This window comes from Eriocheir sinensis, chromosome 47 (genome assembly GCF_024679095.1).
Source record: "Eriocheir sinensis breed Jianghai 21 chromosome 47, ASM2467909v1, whole genome shotgun sequence".
NCBI classification, from domain to species: domain Eukaryota; kingdom Metazoa; phylum Arthropoda; class Malacostraca; order Decapoda; family Varunidae; genus Eriocheir; species Eriocheir sinensis.
Window position 1 is genome coordinate 990,616 of NC_066555.1, and position 23,324 is coordinate 1,013,939.

The window sequence follows — 23,324 nt, forward strand, 5'->3', positions numbered from 1 at the left end:
GTGGTTGCTTGCTTTTTTTCAGATTTTTTTTTCTTTTTTCTTTGTCCTTTTTGTTTTTGTGTTTGTTTTTTGTCTGTTTTTCTTTGTCTTTTATTGTCTTCTTTTTATTCTGTCTTTTCTCTTTTTTTCAGATTTTTTTTATTTGTCTATTCTTTGTCCTTTTTTTTCTTTGTCTTATTTTCATTATTTTTTATTGTCTTCTATTTTTGTCTTTTTTGTCTGATTTTCTTTTTTGGTTTTGTTTGTTTTGATTTTTTGTTGTTTTTCTATTCTTTTTTGTCTTTGTTTTGTTTTGTCTTGTTTGTTTTGTCTTCGTTCGTTTTCATTTCGTCTTCCGATAAGCTTAACAGGCACTGGTCAGAGGCTGTTCAGATTTAAGAGCTTGTGCTGCAATACCTTTCCTCTGCCTTCTCTCGCTTCCTACATCATCATAACCACACCTCCTCCACTCTTTCCTTCCTTCGTCTTATCATTCTTCTTTTGGCCTGTAACGCTTTGTATCGCTTCTTAGGTCCTCCTCCTCCTCCTGGTCTTCTCCTCTGTATATTCACACACTTCCTTCACCCTTGCTGCCTCGTGTCACTTTCCGTTCCTCGTCGTCAGTCCTTTAACCTCGGTAGCAGCGATGGGCCAAATTTGTGGCTTTACCGTGTAGCAGCGACAGGCCAAATTTGTGCCATGATATAAACCCCCCAAAATAGATGATGCATAAACTGATCACAAATGCTTTGATATATACACTATGAAATGGTTTGTGTGAGTGATGATTTTTTCTCATTTTTCTCGCTTAGGGGGACCATTAAAAAATATGGTCCCCGCTGCTACCGGGTTAACTAAGCTCATCCCTTCTCCCTCTCCCCCAACAGACAAGCTCACGGTTGGGACGCAGCTGCTCTTCATGTCGGTGAAAACGGAGTGAGGAGGAGAAAAAGAAAAGATCAGACCACCATGATAATGCCAGGATGACAGCTGCCAATATGAGTGTGTGTGTGTGTGTGTGTGTGTGTGTGTGTGTGTCCCTCATATCAACGCGTGGCCTTCACCTGCCTCTCATGCCCTTGGTTCTGGCTCTCCCTGTGCATCCCGGCAGTGACAGAAAGGAAGGTCGTTCTCGCTGGAAGGTTTCGCCGCTTAAGATGTTCCAAACTTTTCCTTCTTGGTCCCTGAGTTGTAAGCTTCTGCCGCCGCCGCCGCCGCCGCCGCCCCACGTGACATTCATGCCTTTGCTCAAGCCGTGTGTGTGTGTGTGTGTGTGTGTGTGTGTGTGTGTGTGTGTGTGTGTGTGAGAGAGAGAGAGTGAGTCAGGTGGTTGGTGGGCCACAGCGGGTGGTTGTCATAGCTTGTGTTGATGCCCGTGCCAGCAGCAGCGGTGGGCAGCACAGCACCGGGGCGGCAGCACTCAGCGTGTCCCCAGTACTCTGGCTTCTGTCTAGACGAGGAATCTGTGATATTTCAGGATGGGAAATGTCAAAGAAATTAATTTTTATTATTATTCTTGTTTTGAGTGTCAGTTCAAGATATTTTAAGTTTGTACATAGAGTCTTACAAGTCTACTTAAAATAGAAGCTGAGAGCTTAATGAAAAAGGTTGAAATTGGTGAATTTACTATAAATTATATGTGATGAATCCCGGTGATGGTGTTGTCGTACAGTGGCTCCGGCAGTTCAGTGTTTAGTTACAGCCTGCCACGGGAGCCTGAAGCCCCGTACACACTGTGCCGACTCTGGGCCACGACTACCCACGACTCTAGGGTACACGAGGTCTTGGGTGTTGATGTGAAAGGGTCGGGCATGCCTTGAAAGAGATCTTGAGACTGTTGCCAAGTGCTGCGCCGACGTCGTGATGGGAGTCTGGAGTCGTGAGGGTTAGCACGACCAGCTGGCAACTAGTTGACCGAATGTACCAAACAGTCAGCAAGAAACCAAGACCCCAATAAAACCTCCCCCCCTTCTTGGAGCGTGGGAACCAACTTGTCAAATGGAAGAGTCGCTGGGTTGTCGTGGCCCAGAGTCAGCACAGTGTGAACGGGGCTTAAGGGTGAGGGAGGCGGCAGGAAACAATCATAGCCTCTGGTGCCTCAGCCTGGTGGTGGCAGCCCTGGTGAGGAGGGACATGTGCAGCGATGCCAAATTATCGTACTCAGCGCATTGCATCGTCGAAGTTTCTGGTCGATAACTATAGCAAAAAATACGAAAACCATCAGTATTTAGCAGTTTCAACGATGACTTTAATTTCCTATCGTTGTTTGTGTGGTTACGACAGTCTTGGCGCCTAAAAAACAACAATGTTCAGAGTACGACAATTTGACAACGCTGGACATGTGACAGGCTGTGGTGCGTCAGGAGAGGTCACAAAGATGGCTGTTCATGTATATCTTGCTACAGTGAACCAGCCGTGTGTGTGGAGCCTTGAGTGTGTGTCTGCCTGGGCTCGGGTGTCTCTAGTGTGCATCACCAGCCCGCCGCCCTGAGAGAGGACTGCAGGTGGAGGCAGCTTGGTGTGAGGTGGTGGCCTGGTGGTGATCCAACATGTCTTCCTTGTACTGGGCCTTAGAGGGTCAGTGGCTGCCCGGGTCACTGCCCACCACCTGCCCTGCCAGTGATATACTTGGTGGCAGAGGAGGGACCGGTGATGATGAAAACAGCAGCATAGAGAAGAAGATGAAGAAAACGGAGAAGAAAAAGAAGATGCAGATGGAGAAGAAGAACAAGGAAAGAAGAAGAAAAGATGCAGATGGAGAAGAAGAACAAGGAAAGAAGAAAAAGAAGATGCAGATGGAGAAGAAGAACAAGGAAAGAAGAAAAAGAAGATGCAGATGGAGAAGAAGAACAAGGAAAGAAGAAAAAGAAGAAGATGCAGATGGAGAAGAAGAACAAGGAAAGAAGAAAAAGAAGAAGATGCAGATGGAGAAGAAGAACAAGGAAAGAAGAAAAAAAGATGCAGATGGAGAAGAAGAACAAGGAAAGAAGAAAAAGAAGATGCAGATGGAGAAGAAGAACAAGGAAAGAAGAAAAAGAAGAAGATGCAGATGGAGAAGAAGAAGGAAGGAAGAAGACAGTAGAAGAAGAGGAAGAAGATGAAGAAGGTGAAAAAAAAGGAAAAAACGAAGAAGCAGAAGTAGAAAAAGAAGAAAAGTTGCCTCCTCCCGAAACTGACCTCTCTTTTGGCCACTTCCCTTGACACAGTTCATAGAAGCAGCAATTTCTGGACTTTTTTTCATCATTGTTTCCTATTTGTTTTTGCCCTTGCGCCATTTCCTTTGCTGTAAAAAAAAAAAAGATATTTGAACCAGACTTTTGCTTCTCGAGGGATATTTTTTAAAGGGCCTCGCAGCTTTCATTTGGGGTTGTTGTTTTGGTTTAATTATACAGATTCTGAGCCCAAGGGAGTATATTTTCAAAGGCTTGCTCTTTCGTCACCCCTCTCAGCTCTCAGCCTTCAGCCACTCAAGGGATCCGAAGGTGTGCCGGAAGTGTTGTCATGCTTCCCAGACCCCTACAGGACCAGTGTGCATGTGTGTGTGTGTGTGTGTGTGTGTGTGTGTGGTGTTTATATTAATTTGTGTATATTTTTACGGTTCTTCTTCTCTCGCACGAGTTCACGACGGCGGTATTTGTGGTCTGAACGGCAGTCGCTCAAGGCTCAGGTGCAGTCATTAGTGTTATCTTTATTATTGTTATCATTAATGTCATTCTTCTGATATTTCTCTTTTTTTCTTAATTTTTTCTTCTTTTTTTCCTTCTTCCATCGGTGTTATTCTTCCTATGCTTCTCCTTTTATCTTTCCCCATCTTTTTCTTCTTTTTCTTCTTCTACTTCTTCATTTTTTTCCTATTTTTCACCTCCATTTTCTTCTCCTACTTCTCCTTTTCTCATTCCCTATCTTTTTCTTCTTTTTCTTCTTCTGCTTCTTCATTTTTTTCCCATTTTTCATCTCCTTTTTCTTCTACTTCTTCATCACCTACATCTTTCCTTGTTCTACTTCTCCATCTGCATCTCCTTCCTCTTTTCCTTCTTCATCTGCATCATCATCATCTCCTCCACCTCCCCCTCCTTTCTCTCCATCATAACCATTACATAACAACTATTACAAATCAGTTATACCACATTTTCTAGCAAGGCCATATCACGCGCTCCATATAGCCTGCACAGGTGAGGTACAGCGGACCCAAATGAAGCGAAGGTATTTCTAGCTAATGAAGGACAGGTTGGGTGACTCGCTAGGGTAGGAGAGTGTGTGTAGGCGCTGCTCAGAGTCTATTATTCATCGATCTATTCTTCTATCATGTTTTCTTTGGGGTCGGCCGGTGAGGTGATGGCAGTGGCTGGTGTGAGTGATGTATGGTAATTGTTATATAACGCGTTTTTAAATAAAATAATAAATGCTCGTTTTTATATTGTGATTTTGATTTCCCAGGTGAAGGTGGTTATCTCTCTCTCTCTCTCTCTCTCTCTCTCTCTCTCTCTCTCTCTCTCTCTCTCTCTGGAGTAGAAGGAATAAAATGAAAAAAAAAAATTACCTTGTCCAGAACCTAAATTACTGATACAAAAGCTCAGAAACATGAAAATACAATCAACCGAAGACTAATCAAAAGTAATGCTATGTCAAAATGAGCCTAAACTAAGAGAAAACATGGAAATAAATAAAAAATCAGGAGTAAGAATAGTGAACCCGTTAGAAAAGCGCAAACAAACATGGCTGATGGAGGATGAGGCTGCCGGGTACCAATGCGACTTTTCCCTCATATATCCACTTCTGAAGCATTGTGTCTCGATTTTCCTTAACCGAGAGATCCGCCACGTCTTTCTGCACAGGTGAGTAATGGTAACAAAACAGGTGTGTGGTTAATTAAGGCAAGACAGGCAGGTGTGTGTGATGGGCGTGGCCGGACAGGTGACAGGTTGGTGTGTAAGAGAATGAATATATCGCCAAGAAAAGCTGCTGAACACTGAACAATACGAAGAGCGAAAGAATATCAGTGCATTTGAGAAGACGGAAGATATACGGCAAACGAGAGGTGTGCCGTGATGAGACAGGTGAAGGAGCTTGGGGCTCAGATGACATCTTTAAGTATGGCTAGAGTCTCACATCACACCCACAGCTGCCCATCCATCTCCACTCCACTTGGGAATCGAACCCGGGACCTCAGTCTCGGTTGTGAGGCGAGTGTGCTAACCATAGGTCCCCAAGATCGTTTAGGGCAGGGGATAGGCATAACTTGAAAAGAGGCCTAACTCGAAAAGTAGACATTTGCGACGGAAATGAGGTACAAAATCGTGCAATTCACTAAATCTATCACCAGAAAAACATGAACCACGTCAGAAAATCATTGGTTGGGTGAAACGGTAAATTGTCCCTAATTTTTTCCTGCCTCTAAATCCATACTTATCCTGAAGCTTGTAAATGCTCCTCACCTGAACCACATCTAGATTTCGATTCTCCCAATTATTGGAAGGTAAGGGACCATTGGGAAGACATATTAATAGGATTGAGTAATACATTGAGAAGTGGTGGTGGTTTGGTAAAGGAAATAATAATGGAGGTATTGTGATGAGGGAGCAAGAGTCTGATTGGGAGGTGTGGAAGTGGTGGAGAGGCTGTTGGTGAGGCATTTTGATAGGACTGAGGAGTACAGCAAGAGAGGAAGCGCTTTGATAAAATAAAATAGTTATTGGAAACCACTGTACTAAAGGGTTTTCATACTTTTGTTTCTGGTCCTCATGCAGTTTGAAAGAAAGGTAAATATCTTAAAGGAAAAAACTTGCTATGACGTAACCAAATATAAGGATTTGTATAAGTGATGTATAGGAAAGTTACTATAAAATGAGTGAATGAAAGGAATAATAGAAAGGATGTAGAGGAAACTTACTGGGAAATAATCAAATAAAATGAATAATAAATGATGACCAGAAAACTTTCCGAAAAATAGTAGAATAAAGAGAAAGATTGCTAATTTTTTCAGTCTTTACAGCCTGTGCAAAAGAATACCACACGAGACTTCAAGATCAAGACTGAGATGAGGTTAAGAAAGAGATGGACAGCACTGAGGAGTTAAAGTGGATGAGACTGAGGTTACCATCACAGCTCCTTGTCCTGCCCTGAGAGATCAAGACAGAGATGAGGTTAAGTAATAGTAGAACGCTGAAGGTTTAGAGTGAACAAGACAGGGGTTACCATCACAGCTCCTCCTTGTCTTGGCCTGAGAGTTTGACCACACAGCAGGACACTTGGTCTGGGGTTCTGGCACTATGCAAGAAATATTAGTCAAACAATCCTTCAGTCAATGCTTGTACTGGAGGGAAGGTTTAAAGGATATAAGTATTCACTGTTTTTCTTATATATTTCTATGATAATTTTATACTACTCCAGAGCTTAGTGTCTTATGTAGTCAAGCAATTCAATAATGAACTCTTGTACTGGAGGGAAGGTTAAGGAAGAGAAGTATATTTATTTTCTTATTCTTATCTTAATTTCATACATAACCCCATATCTTAGTGTCTTGTATAGTCTTTTCATTATCAAGAAGGAATCACCATAATTTTTACTGACCTTTTCTTGAATCACCATAATTTTTACTGACCTTTTTCTTTCTTTATCCATCAAGTCGCTATATATTCAGAGACTTCTTGTGACAGAGTATTACCCATCCCCTGATCTTGATGAACATTGACATCCCTACCATCACACTGCCTTTTATTATGGCCTCTCTGGTGAAGTGTTGAAAGATTTGGACTTCTGACACCTCTTGAGATTTTTTGTTAATTCAGAAAAGGAGTCCGTTCAAGGGCAAATAAATAGAGAAAATAAAACACCCCACTGACACCATTCATAGCCAGATCCTTATCCAAAATATTAACAATAGCCTCAGTCTTGAGTACAGTGATTTTCCTCATAACTTGGGTTCTCAGTTATCTTTATATTTATCCACCTTGTTTTTATCCATCTTGGCCCTCGTTTCTGTTCTTTTAATGTCTTTCAGAAGCGGCGAGAAAGAGACAGCAGCAGGAAGAGGAGGTCAGGGCACGTGTGAGGGTGACAGCAGGGCAAGAAGACAGCAAAGAGCCTATGTAATGGTAAGGTTCCATGTATAAGTCCCCTGTTGGGTGTGTCTGCCAATCTGTACACAGCATTCCAATTAGTACTCATTAGATCAAGGCAGTAGGGTGGCAAGGGTTCCTAGTGAGGGTGGAATTGCATGAAGAAGTCTCCTGTTGTGTGTCTGCCAATCTGTACACAGCATTCCAATTCATACTCATTGGATCAAGGCAGTAGGGTGGCAAGGGTTCCTAGTGAGGGTGGAATTGCATGAAGAAGTCTCCTGTTGTGTGTCTGCCAATCTGTACACAGCATTCCAATTCATACTCATTGGATCAAGGCAGTAGGGTGGCAAGGGTTCCTAGTGAGGGTGGAATTGCATGAAGAAATCTCCTGTTGGGTGTGTCTGCCAATCTGTACACAGCATTCCATTTAGTACTCATTAAGATACAAGGGAACAAGTACTCTGGAAAACCTACGAAGTAAATATTTAAAGTCAGTCTGATATTTAAACATTTTGATAATAGTATGCCTTTTCTCAATGTTCAGATTTTGCCTTAGAGAAGATGGAGGAAGTTATTAAGTTTATACCTTGTACCTTGGGATGGTTTATGTAAGTCTGGAGGCATTATTTTTATAAGAGGCAAATCAGGTAGAGAAGGAGGTAGATTTTTATTTATTATTATTATTTTTTTTACAGCAAAGGAGACAGTTCAAGGGCGTAAAAAAAGAAAAAAAAAAAGCCCGCTACTTACTGCTCCTGAATAGAGGTCAAAGGAGTGGCCAAAAAGAGAGGTCAGTTTCGGGAGGAGAGGTGTCCTGATATTTTTCTGGGTGAATATTAATGGAATGGTGTGAGGGACAGGGCATCAGGGATATATGTTTTTTCCTTAGTGAGTATATAATAGAATGATGCGAGGCAACAGCTTGTCGGAGATATAGATGGATAGATAGATAGATAAACTTTTCCCCTAGTGAGTAATAATAGAATGGTGTGAGGGGAAGGGCATTGGAGATATAGATTGATCGATAGATTATTTCCCTTAGTAAATAATGATGGAATGGTGTGAAGGAAAGTGTGTCAGGGATATAGATTAATAGATAAATTTAGGTCGGTAGAGATATAGACCAATATAAATTTTTTAATTAATATAAGGGAATAGCGTATATGAATTTGGCACATAAATAGAGTAGAAAACCACCAGTATATTGCACCTTCTGTAGCCAGCATGCCCCCACCACCACCCAGCTGACCCTCCCATCATTACTCTCCAGCATTCTTCCCCACTATACTACATTCCCTAAGCCTTATCTTCCCTTCTATGACTCCTCCACCACCCTGCCAGCCCTCCCATCTCACAAGTGCAGTGGGGCAGTGTTTGTTACAGGGCCAAGACTTACAAGGAAGCACAGGTGGAGGTGTTGGTCTGGATAAGCTGACAGGCCATTGTTACTCTTGATGCCTGGCTGAGTGTGTTAATGTTCTGTTAGGGAGGAGAGGAAAGTCAGAGTGATGGAGTTACCCAGTGAAGATCTTGTACTGATGTGGGGAAGCAAGTGTTGAGTGAATGCTAGTAAGGACATGATGTTTTTAAATGTATATACGAGGTGTTCAGAATCAAAGGAGGATCCACACCTTTGTTACGGTTTTGGGTTATGGGTAGTGTCATACAGGTGTTACCCTCCTCTATGAAACAGTACAGGTAGCCAAGGGAAAATGGACCATATGGAGAGTGTACTGAGGGATCAAAACAGACCGACAAAACAATAAAAACAAAAGTAAGGAAAAATTCAGTAATCATCTCGAAACTCACTATTGCCGTGGATGTCCCCCTTGGTTCTAGACACCTCATACTCTTGGCGCGGATATCCCTCTTGGTTCTAGACGCCTCATACTCTTGGCGCGGATATCCCCCTTGGTTCTAGACACCTCATATAGTGCGTTATAACAGTACACTGGGCACCCAACCTAGCAAGACAGTAATGATGAAGAATATTGCCACATCTGTTCCTTTTGCTTGCTTGCGTCAGTGCAGTAGGTCAGTTATCAGTCATTGGAGTGGTGTCACGTCCTCCTGGTCATAGCCAACACACACCCTTAACCCGGTAGCTGCGGGGATCATGTTTCTTAATGGTCCCTCTAAGTGAGAAAAATGAGAAAAATTCATCACTCACGCAAACCATTTCATGAGGTATATCAACGCATTTGTGATCAGTTTATGCAAGATGGCGCCACTATAAACACTCGCCTGCGCCAGAACGGGCTGGGCCGACCATCAGGCCCCACCTGGAAGAAGCCTTGGGCCGACCATCAGGCCCCACCACGAAGATGCCTACCGGCGCAACAGGCAACGACGTAAAAAAAAAAAACAAAAAAAAAAAAATCTATTTTGGGGGGTTTATATCGTCACAAAAATTTGGCCCGTCGCTGGTACACGGTAAAGCCACAAATTTGGCCCGTCGCTGCTACCAGGTTAATGCATTTGTAGCCTGTGTTGTGAGTGGTTGTAGTTGTCTTGTTGGTCAATGCCTCCTGTTTCTCTCTTCTGTCACAAGTTACCTCAGTGTTGGGGTCTGGACTACAGTTAGTATGGGTAAGGAAAAGTCTTTGTAGCCTGACCCATGGCACAGGTCACTGAACTACACAAGGAAATCTTTGGGCAAGTTTGTGTTTGTAATTGGGTGAAGTGTTTCAAAGATGTCAGTGGTGTAAATATGTCTTTTCCCAAACCATGTCCTGTTTTGCCCAATAAGTCTTCCCCTAGGAGTCTGACAGTCCTCATAAAAGAGCTTTAAGCTATCATCTCTCTTGAAAACTGTCAGACACTTCAGGGGAGACTTTGGTCTTATGAGGACATGTTTTGGGTGTCAGCATACTCACGTCACTGCATGTTCGATATGCCTCACCCAGCTCCACACAGAACAATAAAAAACACCAACTTGTTGCATGATTTCCTTGTGTAGTCCAATACTTATTCTTACTCATAATTGTAGTCCAGACTCCAATGCCAGAACAACTTGTGATGGACGGTAGAGAGGAAGAGGAGGCACTGACCAACAGACACATATTCACTCTCAACACAACCCACAAAAGCACCGAGGGTGCGAGTTGGCTGTGCGCTAGAGGACGTGACACCACCCCAATGACTGATAACTGACACAATGCACAGGGGCAAGGAAATAAAAGGAACAGATATGGCCTTTCTTTCGTCATTACTGTCTCGCTATGTTGTATGTCTGCCTTACTTCTGTGACATACTATACAGCCTTTAACTACCGTTACTACATGTCTTTTCTCCAGTAATATGGGCAGGGAATATAATGAAAGCTGTACAGGAGTTTCCATATAACAAAGACTTATGCAAACTCCCTTACACCCTTCAGTATACTCCCAGTCCAGACTACTTACTAAAGGAAAGACATGAAGGCTGGTACTGTATACTCTTTAATCAATCTGTTCTTGTGTCCATTTCTCTCAACATGGCTTCCTCAGTACAGTACAAAAATCTTTGGGTGAATAAAAACTCCATCACTAGTTTTCCTCTCCTCTCCTCACCAGCAGGAAGGAGTAACACTGGTCTGTCAGCCTCCCTAGACCAACACACTCTTCTCTGGCGCTAACCTGCAAGTCTTGACTGGAAACAAAGAATGTCCCGGGCACTTGTGAAATGGGAGGGTTGGCTGGAGGGGACAGGGGAGCCATAGAAGAGAAGAGATTGCTGTATATAGAAGGATGTAGGATAGTGGGAAAGAATGGGGAGAGTATATATATAGTAGTAGCAGAGAACAGAGAAAACTAGTCAAGCAATGTAAGTAGGGAATGAAAATGCAGAAATAACTCAGTTGCCTTTATTTTCAAGTCTCACATTCTTCTCTATTCTCTCTCTCTCCCTCTTTTTTCTTGGTGTCTTCAAGTAACCTGTCTGGGAATAACATTTTGTCATCTTCTCTCCCCCTTGTATTGACTGTAGGGAGGGAACGGTGATGTACCCACCTCCCTTATGGTGTTCTCTCCTTCCTCCCCCTCACTGCTACACCACAAGGGGAGGCAGTGCATGCTCCCCTCCACCATTCCTCCTCCACCTGTTAAACTCTGGATCCGAAATAGATTTGGCCCCTTCTCTCATGTATCTTCGTATGTCAGTCCATGTATCCATCTGGTTTAGGAATGGTTTTATTAATGCACCAGTATCACTTCTACTTAACTAACGAGCTGCTCTTCTATGGTCAAATATGAATTCTACTAACCTTTAAACCTCCCAGCAATACATACAAAAGTGTGTAGAAATTGAAATAACTGAAAAAGGCCATTAAATGTGTATGGGAACCTGCTCAGAAACGTGCAGTGTAGTAGCTGACGGCGCCCTGCGGCGGGCAAGACCCACGGCTCATCACAGCTAAAATCCAATGGGCTCTCACCTACAGGGGAACTTTGCCCCCCCCTCAACCAGCCTTAGAGGTAATGTTGCCAGATTGTCTTACTCAGCCTTTTATATTTATTGACTTCTGACCCAAAAACTGTCTCGTGGACCCCAATAAGGAGATTCACTTATAATTATCATTAAAATAGTTAATTCCCGATGTTTCTTGCCAATAGTTAGGCGTCAGAAACCGGTAAATACTGTGGCCTGAGTATGACAATCTGGCAACGGTGCTTAGAGGCACTAAAGACGTGGATATGCATAAACCTAACAGTTTTTCCACTTCTCAACCCCCGTCTCCACACTTCATCACATTGGGCAACCATTCTGCCTGCAGCCACGTGGGTTCCCACACACGTTTAAAAGCTATTTTCAGTTATTTTTTGTCTCTATACTCTTTGCAATGGATTTCTGGAAGGTTGAAGGTTAGTTGGCGTCACATAACCTGGCACAGAATTTTTTTTACAGAGGGACTCGCAGACTTGGTATCATTGCTTGGGTGATGGTGCGTGTCTGGGCTGCTCATTGGCCTGTTATCAACCAGCGGGCAGTGAATTACCTTTGCATTAACGTAGCTATCTCTGTAAGTCAGCAGTGATGGTATATAAATGTAGTTATTCTTGCAATTCCTCTTCCTTACTGCCATTTATTACTTACAAATAATGGAAATACATCTCAGGATTAATAAGAGAAGGTACTTGCCCTGGGTCAGTCTTTACATCACAAGCCCGACTTAGTTGTGTCATTCAGATTTATCTTTAATAGTTTGACATTATTATTATTAACCCATTAGCAGTGATGGGCCAAATTTGTACCAAGATAAAGACCCCAAAAAAATAGATGATGCATAAACTGATCACAAATACGTTGATACATATTATAAAATGGTTTGCGTGAGTGATGATTTTTCTCATTATTCTCACTTAGAGGGACCTTTAAGAATATGGTCCCCGCAGCTATCGGATTAAATATGAATAAATTTTTATCAGTATAATCTGGTACCTTACAGCTCTAAAAGGGTTTTGGTAGGAATATAGTTTATGTGCTGCACGCTAGAACAAGTCAACAACAGGCCAAGGAGCAGTGCGGAGACCATCACCCACGCAACATTACCAAATTGTCGTTCTTACCCTCTATGTTTTCCGATTTCTGACCCAAAAGTGTCTCCTCCACTCCATGAAGTACATTTATTTATAGTTACCGTTGAAAGGTTTAATTATTAGTGTCTTTTTGCTATGGTTAAGTGCATGGTAAATACGACGGTGGATATGATAGTCTGGCAACGCTGCACCCAAACAGTGATGCAAAGTCCGCAAGTCCCCCTCTAAAAAATACTGCATGCCAGGCTGTACATGACACCAACATATATGACAAAAGAAGAGCAATTGATAAAGTAGACACCAAAATACCTATATGACAAAAGAAGAGCAATTGATAAAGTAGATGAGCTATTGGAGGATTAGTAAAGCCGATCTTGACCCAAATGGATATATGGATTGAGAGAGAGAAGGATTTTTAACCTCTTCAATCTGGTGACATATCTCGACATAGTATTGTAATTAGTATACCCTAAAAGAAAGGCTTGTAGTGGTTTTCTGTGGTTTTTCATCTTCAGAAAATTGTTGTGAATACTAAGTCAGTTATATTATATTTGGGGGACAGGAGAGGCAGGTGTTGTGTGGCTGTAATCATGACGTGGTGCAGAGGGGAGGCAAGTCTGTCCTTTCTCTCAGGTGAATCGTGTGTTAACCCCTTGACTGCGAATTTCCTACAAGAAGACATCACCAAGCTACAGGAATGGAACAAAAAGTGGCTGCTACAATTCAATGAAGAAAAATACACAGTCCTGCATTTGGGAGTGGATATCCAGCATACCAATACCACATGGGAAACACTCCACTATCAACCACAGAGGCAGAGAAAGACCTGGGACTATATTTTACCAGGCTACCAGTGAAGACAAAATCCGTGCCAATCACAGCGGACGGGTTAATGATCAGTATTTGACAGAGATGGAGTCTTATCTCACCTCTGCACCACGTCATATCTCTTCTCTAAAACAAATTAAACAGACTTCTGCCTTAACTGATTCATTATTCACAACAATTTTCTGAAGGTGACATACAACAGAAAACAGATACAATCCTGTTTTCTTTTATGCCACTGGATTGAACAGGTTAAGCTGAGGCATCTTGAGAGAGAGAGAGAGAGAGAGAGAGAGAGAGAGAGAGAGAGAGAGAGAGAGAGAGGAGTGGGGGGGGAAGAAATAATGACTAACAACGAAAAGAAAAAAAATAATGAGAGAGAGAGAGAGAGAGAGGGTGGTTAAAAGAGGATGCAACCAGACACCAATCTTAATTCACTTGTGCAAGTTTTCACTGGGCCCCTGAACTTACTAAAAATTGCTCCACCCTACTGATGAGGAGCAGCTGTGTTAATCTCTATTTTAAGCAACAGGTAGTTACTGTAATTTAATCTCCAACTTTTCCTCGAATCTTTAATTTTGGCAATGGCTAGTTTTATGACTCGTATCCAGTGATGGGATTCAGCTGGTTCGCACCGGTTTGCAAGAATCTGTTCTTGGAATTTCTTTAATCCCGAGAACCGGTTGTTACTGTGAGCTTAAATCAGGGGTTCTCAATTTTTCCCCCATGAACACCTTTTACTAAGAACTTATTTTGGTAAACCCCTCATAGAGAGAACCTGTTCTTAAAAAATTTGAATCCCATCACTGCTCGTATCTCTAATTTTCCAGACTAGTTTTTCCCAAGAGCAAATTGGACTGGCGAGCAAACTGGCAAACAAAATTAATACGACGGAACACCACAAACTAATTCTCTCACCTCGTCATGCAGGCCGAGTGGATCCTGTGCCCTGGTAACCTTGCTGGCCCGCTGCACGCCAAGACCTCTCGTTCTGATGCTGGGGTCATAATTTCATTCTCAAACATTTCGGTGCCTAAGCGCACACACATTTGACAAGGCTTTCATCAGGGTTGTAGGCGTTTCCAGGGGTAGTTTTATGGCCATGATGGTAGTTTGATCATTCTTCTGTGCCATGAAAGAAAGAAAACATTCATCAGACTTCGCTTAATCTACTACTGTTGCGTCTCCTTCTCTTCCTATCTTCTTTATCCTTCACCTCTAATGCAAACTTCTACTACTATGCCCCTCCTCCTCCTCTTCCTATCTTCTTTGTCCTTCACCACTAACGCAAACTTCTACAACTACTGCTGCTTAATCTCCTTTTCGGCCTTTGAAAATAGTCGCTCTGTGAGGCGGAAGAGTCTGAGAATATTGACCCTGTTCTCTTGCAGGTGTTGAGGCCTCAGACGTTCCATCTTCATCTATTCTCCAACACTCTTTGTTCATCATCATCTACCTTCCTGCATTCATTCTCTGCTTCTTCATCATCTGTTCTCCAGCATCCTCATTGTTCTGCTGCCGTTCTCTCCCAGGTGTTGAGGCCTCAGACATTCCATCTTCATATATTTTCCGATGTTCTTGTTCATCATCATCTACCTTCCTGCATTCATTCTGTGCTTCTTCTTCATCTATTTTTCAGCATCCTCATTCTCTCGCAGGTGTCAAGGCCTTGGACGTTCCATCTTCATCTATTTTCCGTTATTTGTTCTTCATCATCTACTGTCCAGCATCCTCATTGTTCCGCTGCTGTTCTCTCGCAGGTGTTGAGGCCTCGGACATACCATCTTCCATCTTCATCGTCTACTTTCCTGCGTTCTTTGTGGTTCCTCTGCATCTACCTTCCTGTGTTCTCTGTGCAGGCGTTGTCTAATACAAGTGGTCGGTGTATGATCTGGAAAATAACCGAGAATTACTATAATTTATACCATTTTGCCTTGACAAGTGAGGGGCTGACAAAAATCACTTTCTAGTACTTGACATTCCCAAACAATGGATATGTATTTTCCTGTATGGTTGCTAATAAAAATGTAGGTGATCATTTTCGTTGTTTTATTTGTAAACGAGAGAAAATAAATGAGTGATGCAAGGTTCTCCTCTTTAAAAATGTTTCTTGCATGAAAACCCTGTGAAATCAAAACCCTGTGAAATCAAAACCCTGTGAAATCAAAACCCTGTGAAATCAAAACCCTGCGAAATCAAAACAAAACAAAACCACACAACATTAACAGCAACACACTTACCTCATGTATTACCAAGGACACGAACACAACGTACGCAACACACCTCATGTATTACCAAAGACACGAACTGCCGCTGCCCACAATAAGAGTCACACCTGGCCTTCCCTCGGTCGTCCCAGCCTCAGGTGACCGCCAACACCTGCAAAGTTTTCCTGGTTTAGTGTCTTTCTTAAATGTACAGGCACGGAGGAAATGGTGTAAGGGTGAGGTGGTGTGGTGCGATTGTGGACTGATGAAATTCTGTATTGTATAATCTGTCTGTACAAGTGAATCTGGAATACTGTTTGTTAAAAGTGGACTGAAAAGTTTCGTTTAGTCGGCGCAGCATCTGTGGTCATATGCCGGAGAGAGACAAGGGGAAGGAATTATAGGAGAAGGGACACAACCCCCGATTAATACCTGGTACCCATTCACTGCTGGGTGGACAGGGGCGTAGGGTATCGGAAAAGCCGCCCAAATATTTCCACTCCGCCCGGGAATCGAACCCGGGCTCTCGGTTGTGAGCCGAGTGTGCTAACCACTGCACCACGAAGCCCCCTAAAAGTGGACAGAATAAGGTGTGTGTAGGTACTTTGCCATATAATTAACAGGGGAAGGATAATAATCTCGAATCATATATATTTGTTAAAAAGGTGGATTAAAGGTGTATATACTTGGGTGTATGATAAAGAAATATACTCACAAATACATATAAATACATCAAAGTAAACTAGCCAATGAATATAGAAATAGTGCATAAAAAGTAAATTTAGTGAGACGGTAAAGAAGGTAAAACAAGAATAGGCTATACGTAAATATGATAAAAATTAAAATAAGATTATGTACAATATGACAAACGAATAAGTAGAGATAATTATGATGAGCAAGATATGTAAGCAAGTACGATAAGCTAAAAATAACGATCACATGATCATGAGTAAGATGAGAAGGAGCATAGAGAAACTAATATAAATACTGATCACAAGAGAATGAATAGAAGGAGCATAAATAGACTAATAACAATGACTACAACATAATGAATAGAAGAATAAATCAACGAATACGAATGACCACGAGATAATGAATAGGAGAAGGAGCATAAATAAACCAAAAAAATGACCACAAGAGAATAGAAGGAATATAAAGAAACTGACAAGAACGAGCACAAGATTATAAGTAAAAGAAGAAGCAAACGAAACGACTAATTAGTGTCACAAGATAAGGAGAAGGAGCATAAGAAAAGAATAATAATGAACACGAGATAATGAGTAGAAGGCAAATATAATGACCACAATATGACAATTAAGTAGAATGAAAAGCAACTCGGCAGAAACACCAAACCTTCCCTTCTGCCTCTCCTCCCCTTTTCTATTCTCCAATTAAAACTTAAATAAATAAAATATGTTCGTTCCCTAAACTCCATTAAGACATCATACACCAACCCTTGCCCCCCTCTCTCTCTCTCTCTCTCTCTCTCTCTCTCTCTCTCTCTCTCTCTCTCTGTGTTAGAATGCAAACAAATAAATAACTTAACTAGATAAATAAAAATAAAAACATGTTCTGGGTTGCTCAAGTGAGAAAACGCAGTCTAACCTTCCCTCCACTTCCCCAGAGAGAGAGAGAGAGAGAGAGAGAGAGAGAGAGAGAAAAACTGCATGCTCTCAATTTCCCGAGTAAAAAGTTGTAATACAGGTTATTTTCGTGTATCGCTCTCCCGTACGGTAACTGGTTTGATGTTTAGAGATGCTTCTCATATTTCTATTTTTTTTATTTCCTTTTTTTTATACTGTCGCCTGTGTTGTGTTTTTACTATTGAGTTTTTTTTCATTTATGCTGAATTTCAAGGAGAGAGAGAGAGAGAGAGAGAGAGAGAGAGAGAGAGAGAGAGAGAGAGAGAGAGAGAGTTGCTTCAGAGGAAATCTTCGTAACCCAAGAAAAAACATTATGATTGCAACACACACACACAAACACACACACACACAAACACACACAACGCAGAACACTTATTATGCGTATTAAACCACTCTTGACCTTCCTCTCTAATGATGTGTGTGTGTGTGTGTGTGTGTGTGTGTGTGTGTGTGCACGCATGAAGCGGTTGGCAACAGAAATTAATAGCTACAGAGGTGGGGGAGGAACACACACACACACACACACACACACACACACACACACACTCATTTTACGTAATAACCAATCATTCTCAAGCTCATGCAGACAGACTAATCGTTCTATCATCCCTTTCTCAATCCCCTTTGGCAATGGCTTTGGCAATGGTCCTGTATCATTCATTAAAATCTTACCCTCTTGTTATTCAGCAGGCACCATTATTAATACAGCCAATATCTAAAAGGGTTTGTCATGGCGCAGATGTAGGTATTAATAAGTTGGGAGCCTTGAGATCAGGCAGGAGAATGCATACCAAACCCAACCCTAACCGAACCTAGCCTACCTCAAAGACAACCCTAACCGAACCTATCCTAGCCTACTTCAAGACAACCCTAACCTAACCTAGCCTACTTCAAGACAACCCTAACCTAGCCTAGCCTACCTCAAGACAACCCTAACCGAACCGTTCTATCCTAGCCTACTTCAAGACAACCCTAACCTAACCTAGCCTACTTCAAGACAACCCTAACCTAACCTAGCCTAGCCTACTTCTAGACAACCCTAACCTAACCTAGCCTAGCCTACTTCTAGACAACCCTAACCTAGCCTAGCCTACTTCAAGACAACCTTAACCTAACCTAGCCTAGCCTACTTCTAGACAACCCTAACCGAACCTATCCTAGCCTACTTCTAGACAACCCTAACCGAACCTATCCTAGCCTACTTCAAGACAACCCTAACCTAGCCTACTTCAAGACAACCCTAACCTAGCCTAGCCTACTTCTAGACAACCCTAACCGAACCTATCCTAGCCTACTTCTAGACAACCCTAACCTAGCCTAACCTACTTCAAGACAACCCTAACCGAACCTATCCTAGCCTACTTCAAGACAACCCTAACCTAGCCTAACCTACTTCAAGACAACCCTAACCGAACCTATCCTAGCCTACTTCAAGACAACCTTAACCTAACCTAGCCTAGCCTACTTCTAGACAACCCTAACCGAACCTAGCCTAGCCTACTTCTAGACAACCCTAACCGAACCTATCCTAGCCTACTTCAAGACAACCCTAACCTAGCCTAACCTACTTCAAGACAACCCTAACCGAACCTATCCTAGCCTACTTCAAGACAACCCTAACCTAGCCTAGCCTACTTCAAGACAACCCTAACCTAGCCTAGCCTAGCCTACTTCAAGACAACCCTAACCTAACCTAGCCTAGCCTACTTCAAGACAACCCTAACCTAACCTAGCCTAGCCTACTTCAAGACAACCCTAACCTAACCTAGCCTAGCCTACTTCAAGACAACCCTAACCTAGCCTAGCCCAGCCTACTTCAAGACAACTCTAACCTAACCTAGCCTAGCCTACTTCAAGACAACCCTAACCTAGCCTAGCCTAACCTACTTCAAGACAACCCTAACCTAACCTAGCTTACTTCAAGACAACCCTAACCAAACCTAGCCTAGCCTACTTCAAGACAACCTTAACCTAACCTAGCCTAGCCAACTTAAACTAACCTAGCCTAGCCTACTTCAAGACAACCCTAACCTAGCCTAGCCTACTTCAAGACAACCCTAACCTAACCTAACCTAGCCTACTTAAAGACGTCACTTATAAGATTGGGTAAGAAGAGGAAATGCGTTATGGAGAAGGTATACAGCTGGGAGAGAAGGAAGGAAAGACAGCAGGAGAGTATAGAAAAATGCATGATTCAAAGTCCCATGTATTTCCTGTTTATTTAGTCAAGGATGTAGTAAGGAAGGGAAGTGGGCTTGTGAAGAAGGAACAGATGGGGAAGAAGGAAAGAATGTAGGAGTGTGTATAGCTGTATGGTGTAGGTTCATTACTTCATATCTCCCCTCACCCCCTTCTTTTTTTAATTTAGGGTATGGTGAGAAGGGGAGGAGGGATAGTGGAGGAGGAATAAGTGGAGGGGGAAGAAAAATAATTGTCGTTGAGTCCATCCACCCCCAGCGAGCCCTGTAACCCTTCTGTGACCCTCTCCCCCTCTCCTACCTTCCCATTACCCATCACTCTCCTTTACCCTCATTTTTCTTTTTATCTCCTTTATCGGCACTATTTCCCCTATCCTTCTCCCCTTCATCCTTTCTTTAACCCTCTCCCCCTCATTTCCTTCCCTTTACACCTCTCCCTTATTCTTCCTTCCTATCTAACACCCATCTCACTTCTTTTACAGCCCAATTTTTTACGCTCTCCCCTTTTTTATAGATGTCTTTTCCTGGTTCTCTTATCCCTTTCCCTGTCCTTTTTCGTACATGTCTTTTACTTTTTCCCTCCTCTCTTCTCTATTTCCCATTTTTTTACAGATGTCTTATTTCTTTCCCCTTTCCTTTCTCTCCCTTTTTATAGATGTCTTTTCCTAGTTCTCTTATCCCTTTCCTTTTTCGTACATGTCTTTCACTTCTTTCCTCGTCTCTATTCCATTTCCCATTTTTTACAGATGTCTTATTTCTTTCCCCTTTCCTTTCTCTCCCTTTTTATAGATGTCTTTTCCTGGTTCTCTTATCCCTGTCCTTTTTCGTACATGTCTTTCACTTCTTTCCTCCTCTCTATTCCATTTCCCATTTTTTACAGATGTCTTATTTCTTTCCCCTTTCCATTCTCTCCCTTTTTATAGATGTCTTTTCCTGGTTCTCTTATCCCTGTCCTTTTTCGTACATGTCTTTCACTTCTTTCCTCGTCTCTATTCCATTTCCCATTTTTTTTACAATGTCATATTTCTTTCCCCTTTCCTTTAGTCGCTTAATATATTCTAACGATGAGCTATGGCAATATATCTGTCTGTTAACCCCCGATCATACTGTCAGGCAATGGTATGTAACAGTCACCCCTATGTCACTATATAAGCATCGTGTATATATATAGTGAGATGTGAAATGTATAGTGCAATTGTTGATCAGTTTCGTATTACTATGTTTGGGTGAAAATAAACACATAGGCAGAAAAACAACTAGCAATACTTTTTTTTTCCTCTTATAGCATGAAAAGGTAAAAACTACAGACTTTTGACCCATTCGCCTGTTTGATGCAATGACCTTTAGGCCCACCGAGAGAAAGAAAATGGTCTGTGTCGACACTGGGAAAGAATAATATTGTATACCCTCCACAATATCCTGTTTTCTGACCTATGGCAATGTTTCTAATCTCTCTCTCTCTCTCTCTCTCTCTCTCTCTCTCTCTCTCTCTCTCTCTCTCTCTCTCTCTCTCTCTCCTTATTTCTTGTTCATTTTCTTTTCTGCTACCTGTTTATTTTTTTCCTTTCATTTCCTTTTTCCTTCTGTTTTCCTCTTTCGTTTTTCTTCATTCTCTCTCTCTCTCTCTCTCTCTCTCTCTCTCTCTCTCTCTCTCTCTCTCTCTCTCTCTCTCCATCCGACCATACCCTTCTCTCAACCCTTATAATTATCATGAAAACCACTAATTTTTTTTTAACTCTCTCTCTCTCTCTCTCTCTCTCTCTCTCTCTCTCTCTCTCTCTCTCCGACCATACCCTTCTCTCAACCCTTATAATTATCATGAAAACTCCACTAATTTTTTTTTAACTCTCTCTCTCTCTCTCTCTCTCTCTCTCTCTCTCTCTCTCTCTCTCTCTCTCTCTCTATCCGACCATACCCTTCTCTCAACCCTTAAATTATCATGAAAACCTCACTGATTTTTTTTTTTTACCCGCTCGCCCGTTTGACCCAATGACCTTGAGTCCCACAGGAAAATTATCTGTGGCGTCACTGTAAAAAAATTGTATAGTATACTTACCCATCGTAATTTTAGTTAATGACTCCAACAGAAGCTCGTCAGAGGGCCCTCACATCCGCTGGAGAAAGAAAAATAATAATAAGAAAACTACTACTACTACTACTACTAATAATAATAATAATAATAATAATAATAGTAATAATAATAACTGAATAACGGGTAAATAAAGGTAATAAAGCTAGATAATTGGATAAACTGTAACTATTATATGAGAGAAGTATGAAGGAGAAAAATGAGATAAAGAAAGATTAGAAGATTACAATAAATTCGAGAAAAGGGAGAAGACGAAGAGACGAAGAAGAGGGAGGGGAAGAGGAATATAAATAAATAAGATGCAAGAAAATGAAGAAAGGGGGAAGAAGAAGAAATAAAGGATAAAGCAAGGAAGAACAAGAAGAAACGATGATGAAAATGTAAATAGAAATGAAGAAAAAGAAACACAACGGTAACCCTGAGAGAGAGAGAGAGAGAGAGAGAGAGACACGCGGGTTTGTTTATCATGGAGACGTGGCAACACTGCGCGGCCCCGAGTCACAGAGTTCGTCGTGGACGTTTCCATTGAACAACCCCCGCTCTCTCTCTATCTCTCTCTCTCTCTCTCTCTTCTGGCTTCTTGACTCTCCTTCCCTCCTCTTTATCATCTCTCTCATTATCTATTTTTTCTCATCCATCTCTCTCTCTCTCTCTTTAAAAACGTCCTCTGCTCCCTCCTCTCTCCCTCCTTATATATTTATGTCTCACTCTCCTGCCTGACCTTCCCCAAGCTCTCTCTCTCACCCCTTCTGTAACCCTCTCTCCCTCTCCTTCCCCTTTACGCTCATTTTTCTTGTCATATCCTTTATCGGCACTCCTTCCCCTATCCTTCTTCCCTTCATCCTTTCTTTAACCCTCTCTCCCTCATGTCCTTCCCTTCTTTACATCTCTCCCATACACTTCCTCCTCTCCATTATTTTCCTTCCTTTATCTGCCCTTCCCTTATTTTTCTCCCCTTCATCCCTTCTTCAACCCTCTCTCCCTCCTTCCCTTCCACTGCCTCTCTCTCCCTCTTTCCTTCTTCCTCCCTCCTCTCCATCATTTTCCTTCCCTTATCTTCTTTATCTGCATTTTCTGTGATAACGGTATACCGTGGTTTTGACCTAGTTTTGCCTACACAGGGAGACAGGGGAACTTGACAGGGGAGGAAGTTGGGAAGGAAGGGGAGGAAGCTAGAGACGGGAGGAAATGGGAGAGGGTGAGAAGGAAGGGGAGCAAAGGAGGAGAAAGAAGTGGTGAGGGGAGATATGAGGAAATGGAAGTGTATGAAAGGGAGGGATTGGGGAGAGTGGGGTGGGGAGATGGGGAGGAAGTGAATGGGGGTGATTACAGTAAGGAGATGAAGGGGAGGATGAAGTGAAGGTGGGGAGATTATGAAAGTAGATGCAAGAGGATAAGGGATGGGGAGAAGAGGAAAAGGTAGAGATGGGGAGTTGGGATGGAAGTGGATGGGGGTGATTATAATGAGGAAGAGGAAGGAAGGAAGGAAGGAAGGGGGAGATAAAAGTGGGAGGTAGGGAGAAAGCGGACATGGGGAGCTAAGGGGTGTTACTTGGGAGGGAGGAGAGCAGGGGTGGGGAGGAAAGGCAATGATGGGGAGAAGGGAAGGGGTTGGGGGTGGGGGTGATAAGATGGGGAGGAGGGGGAAGGCGTGTTACTATGTGGATATGCTTTTAACACCTCAATCTTTTATGTTGTGTTTATTACCTCCCTTCCCCTTCCCTCTTCGTTCCTCCTCTTCTCCTCCGTCTTCCCTTCTCTTTCTCCTCCTTCCCTTCCCTTCCTCCCCCTCTCCTCCTCCTTTCG

At 42.4% G+C, this 23,324-nt stretch overlaps 1 protein-coding gene and 2 long non-coding RNA genes across 4 annotated transcripts in view; 2 read left to right on the top strand and 1 right to left on the bottom strand.

Annotated features, from left to right (window-relative positions):
- Positions 1-4,394, top strand: part of LOC126981233 (Y+L amino acid transporter 2-like) — a 47,809-nt gene extending 43,415 nt beyond the window's left edge. Inside the window, exon 12 of the mRNA XM_050832092.1 lies at positions 867-4,394. Within this exon, the coding sequence (XP_050688049.1) occupies positions 867-919 (53 nt within the window). The 3' untranslated portion in view covers positions 920-4,394. The remainder of the gene's footprint in view (positions 1-866) is intronic.
- Positions 4,395-4,696: 302 nt separating this feature from the next.
- LOC126981241 (uncharacterized) lies at positions 4,697-8,210 on the top strand. The gene is made up of 2 exons (XR_007733849.1): positions 4,697-4,814; positions 5,972-8,210. It is a non-coding gene; the product is annotated as an uncharacterized LOC126981241 (long non-coding RNA).
- A 5,514-nt stretch (positions 8,211-13,724) lies between these two features.
- On the bottom strand, positions 13,725-21,567 carry LOC126981240 (uncharacterized). 2 transcript variants are annotated; one of them, XR_007733848.1, is made up of 4 exons: positions 21,486-21,567; positions 15,665-15,760; positions 14,758-15,272; positions 13,726-14,506 (listed from the first exon to the last, which is right to left on the bottom strand). It is a non-coding gene; the product is annotated as an uncharacterized LOC126981240 (long non-coding RNA). The 2 variants fall into 2 exon arrangements; XR_007733847.1 differs by having other exon boundaries at positions 13,725-15,272.
- Between the last annotated feature and the right edge of the window lie 1,757 nt (positions 21,568-23,324).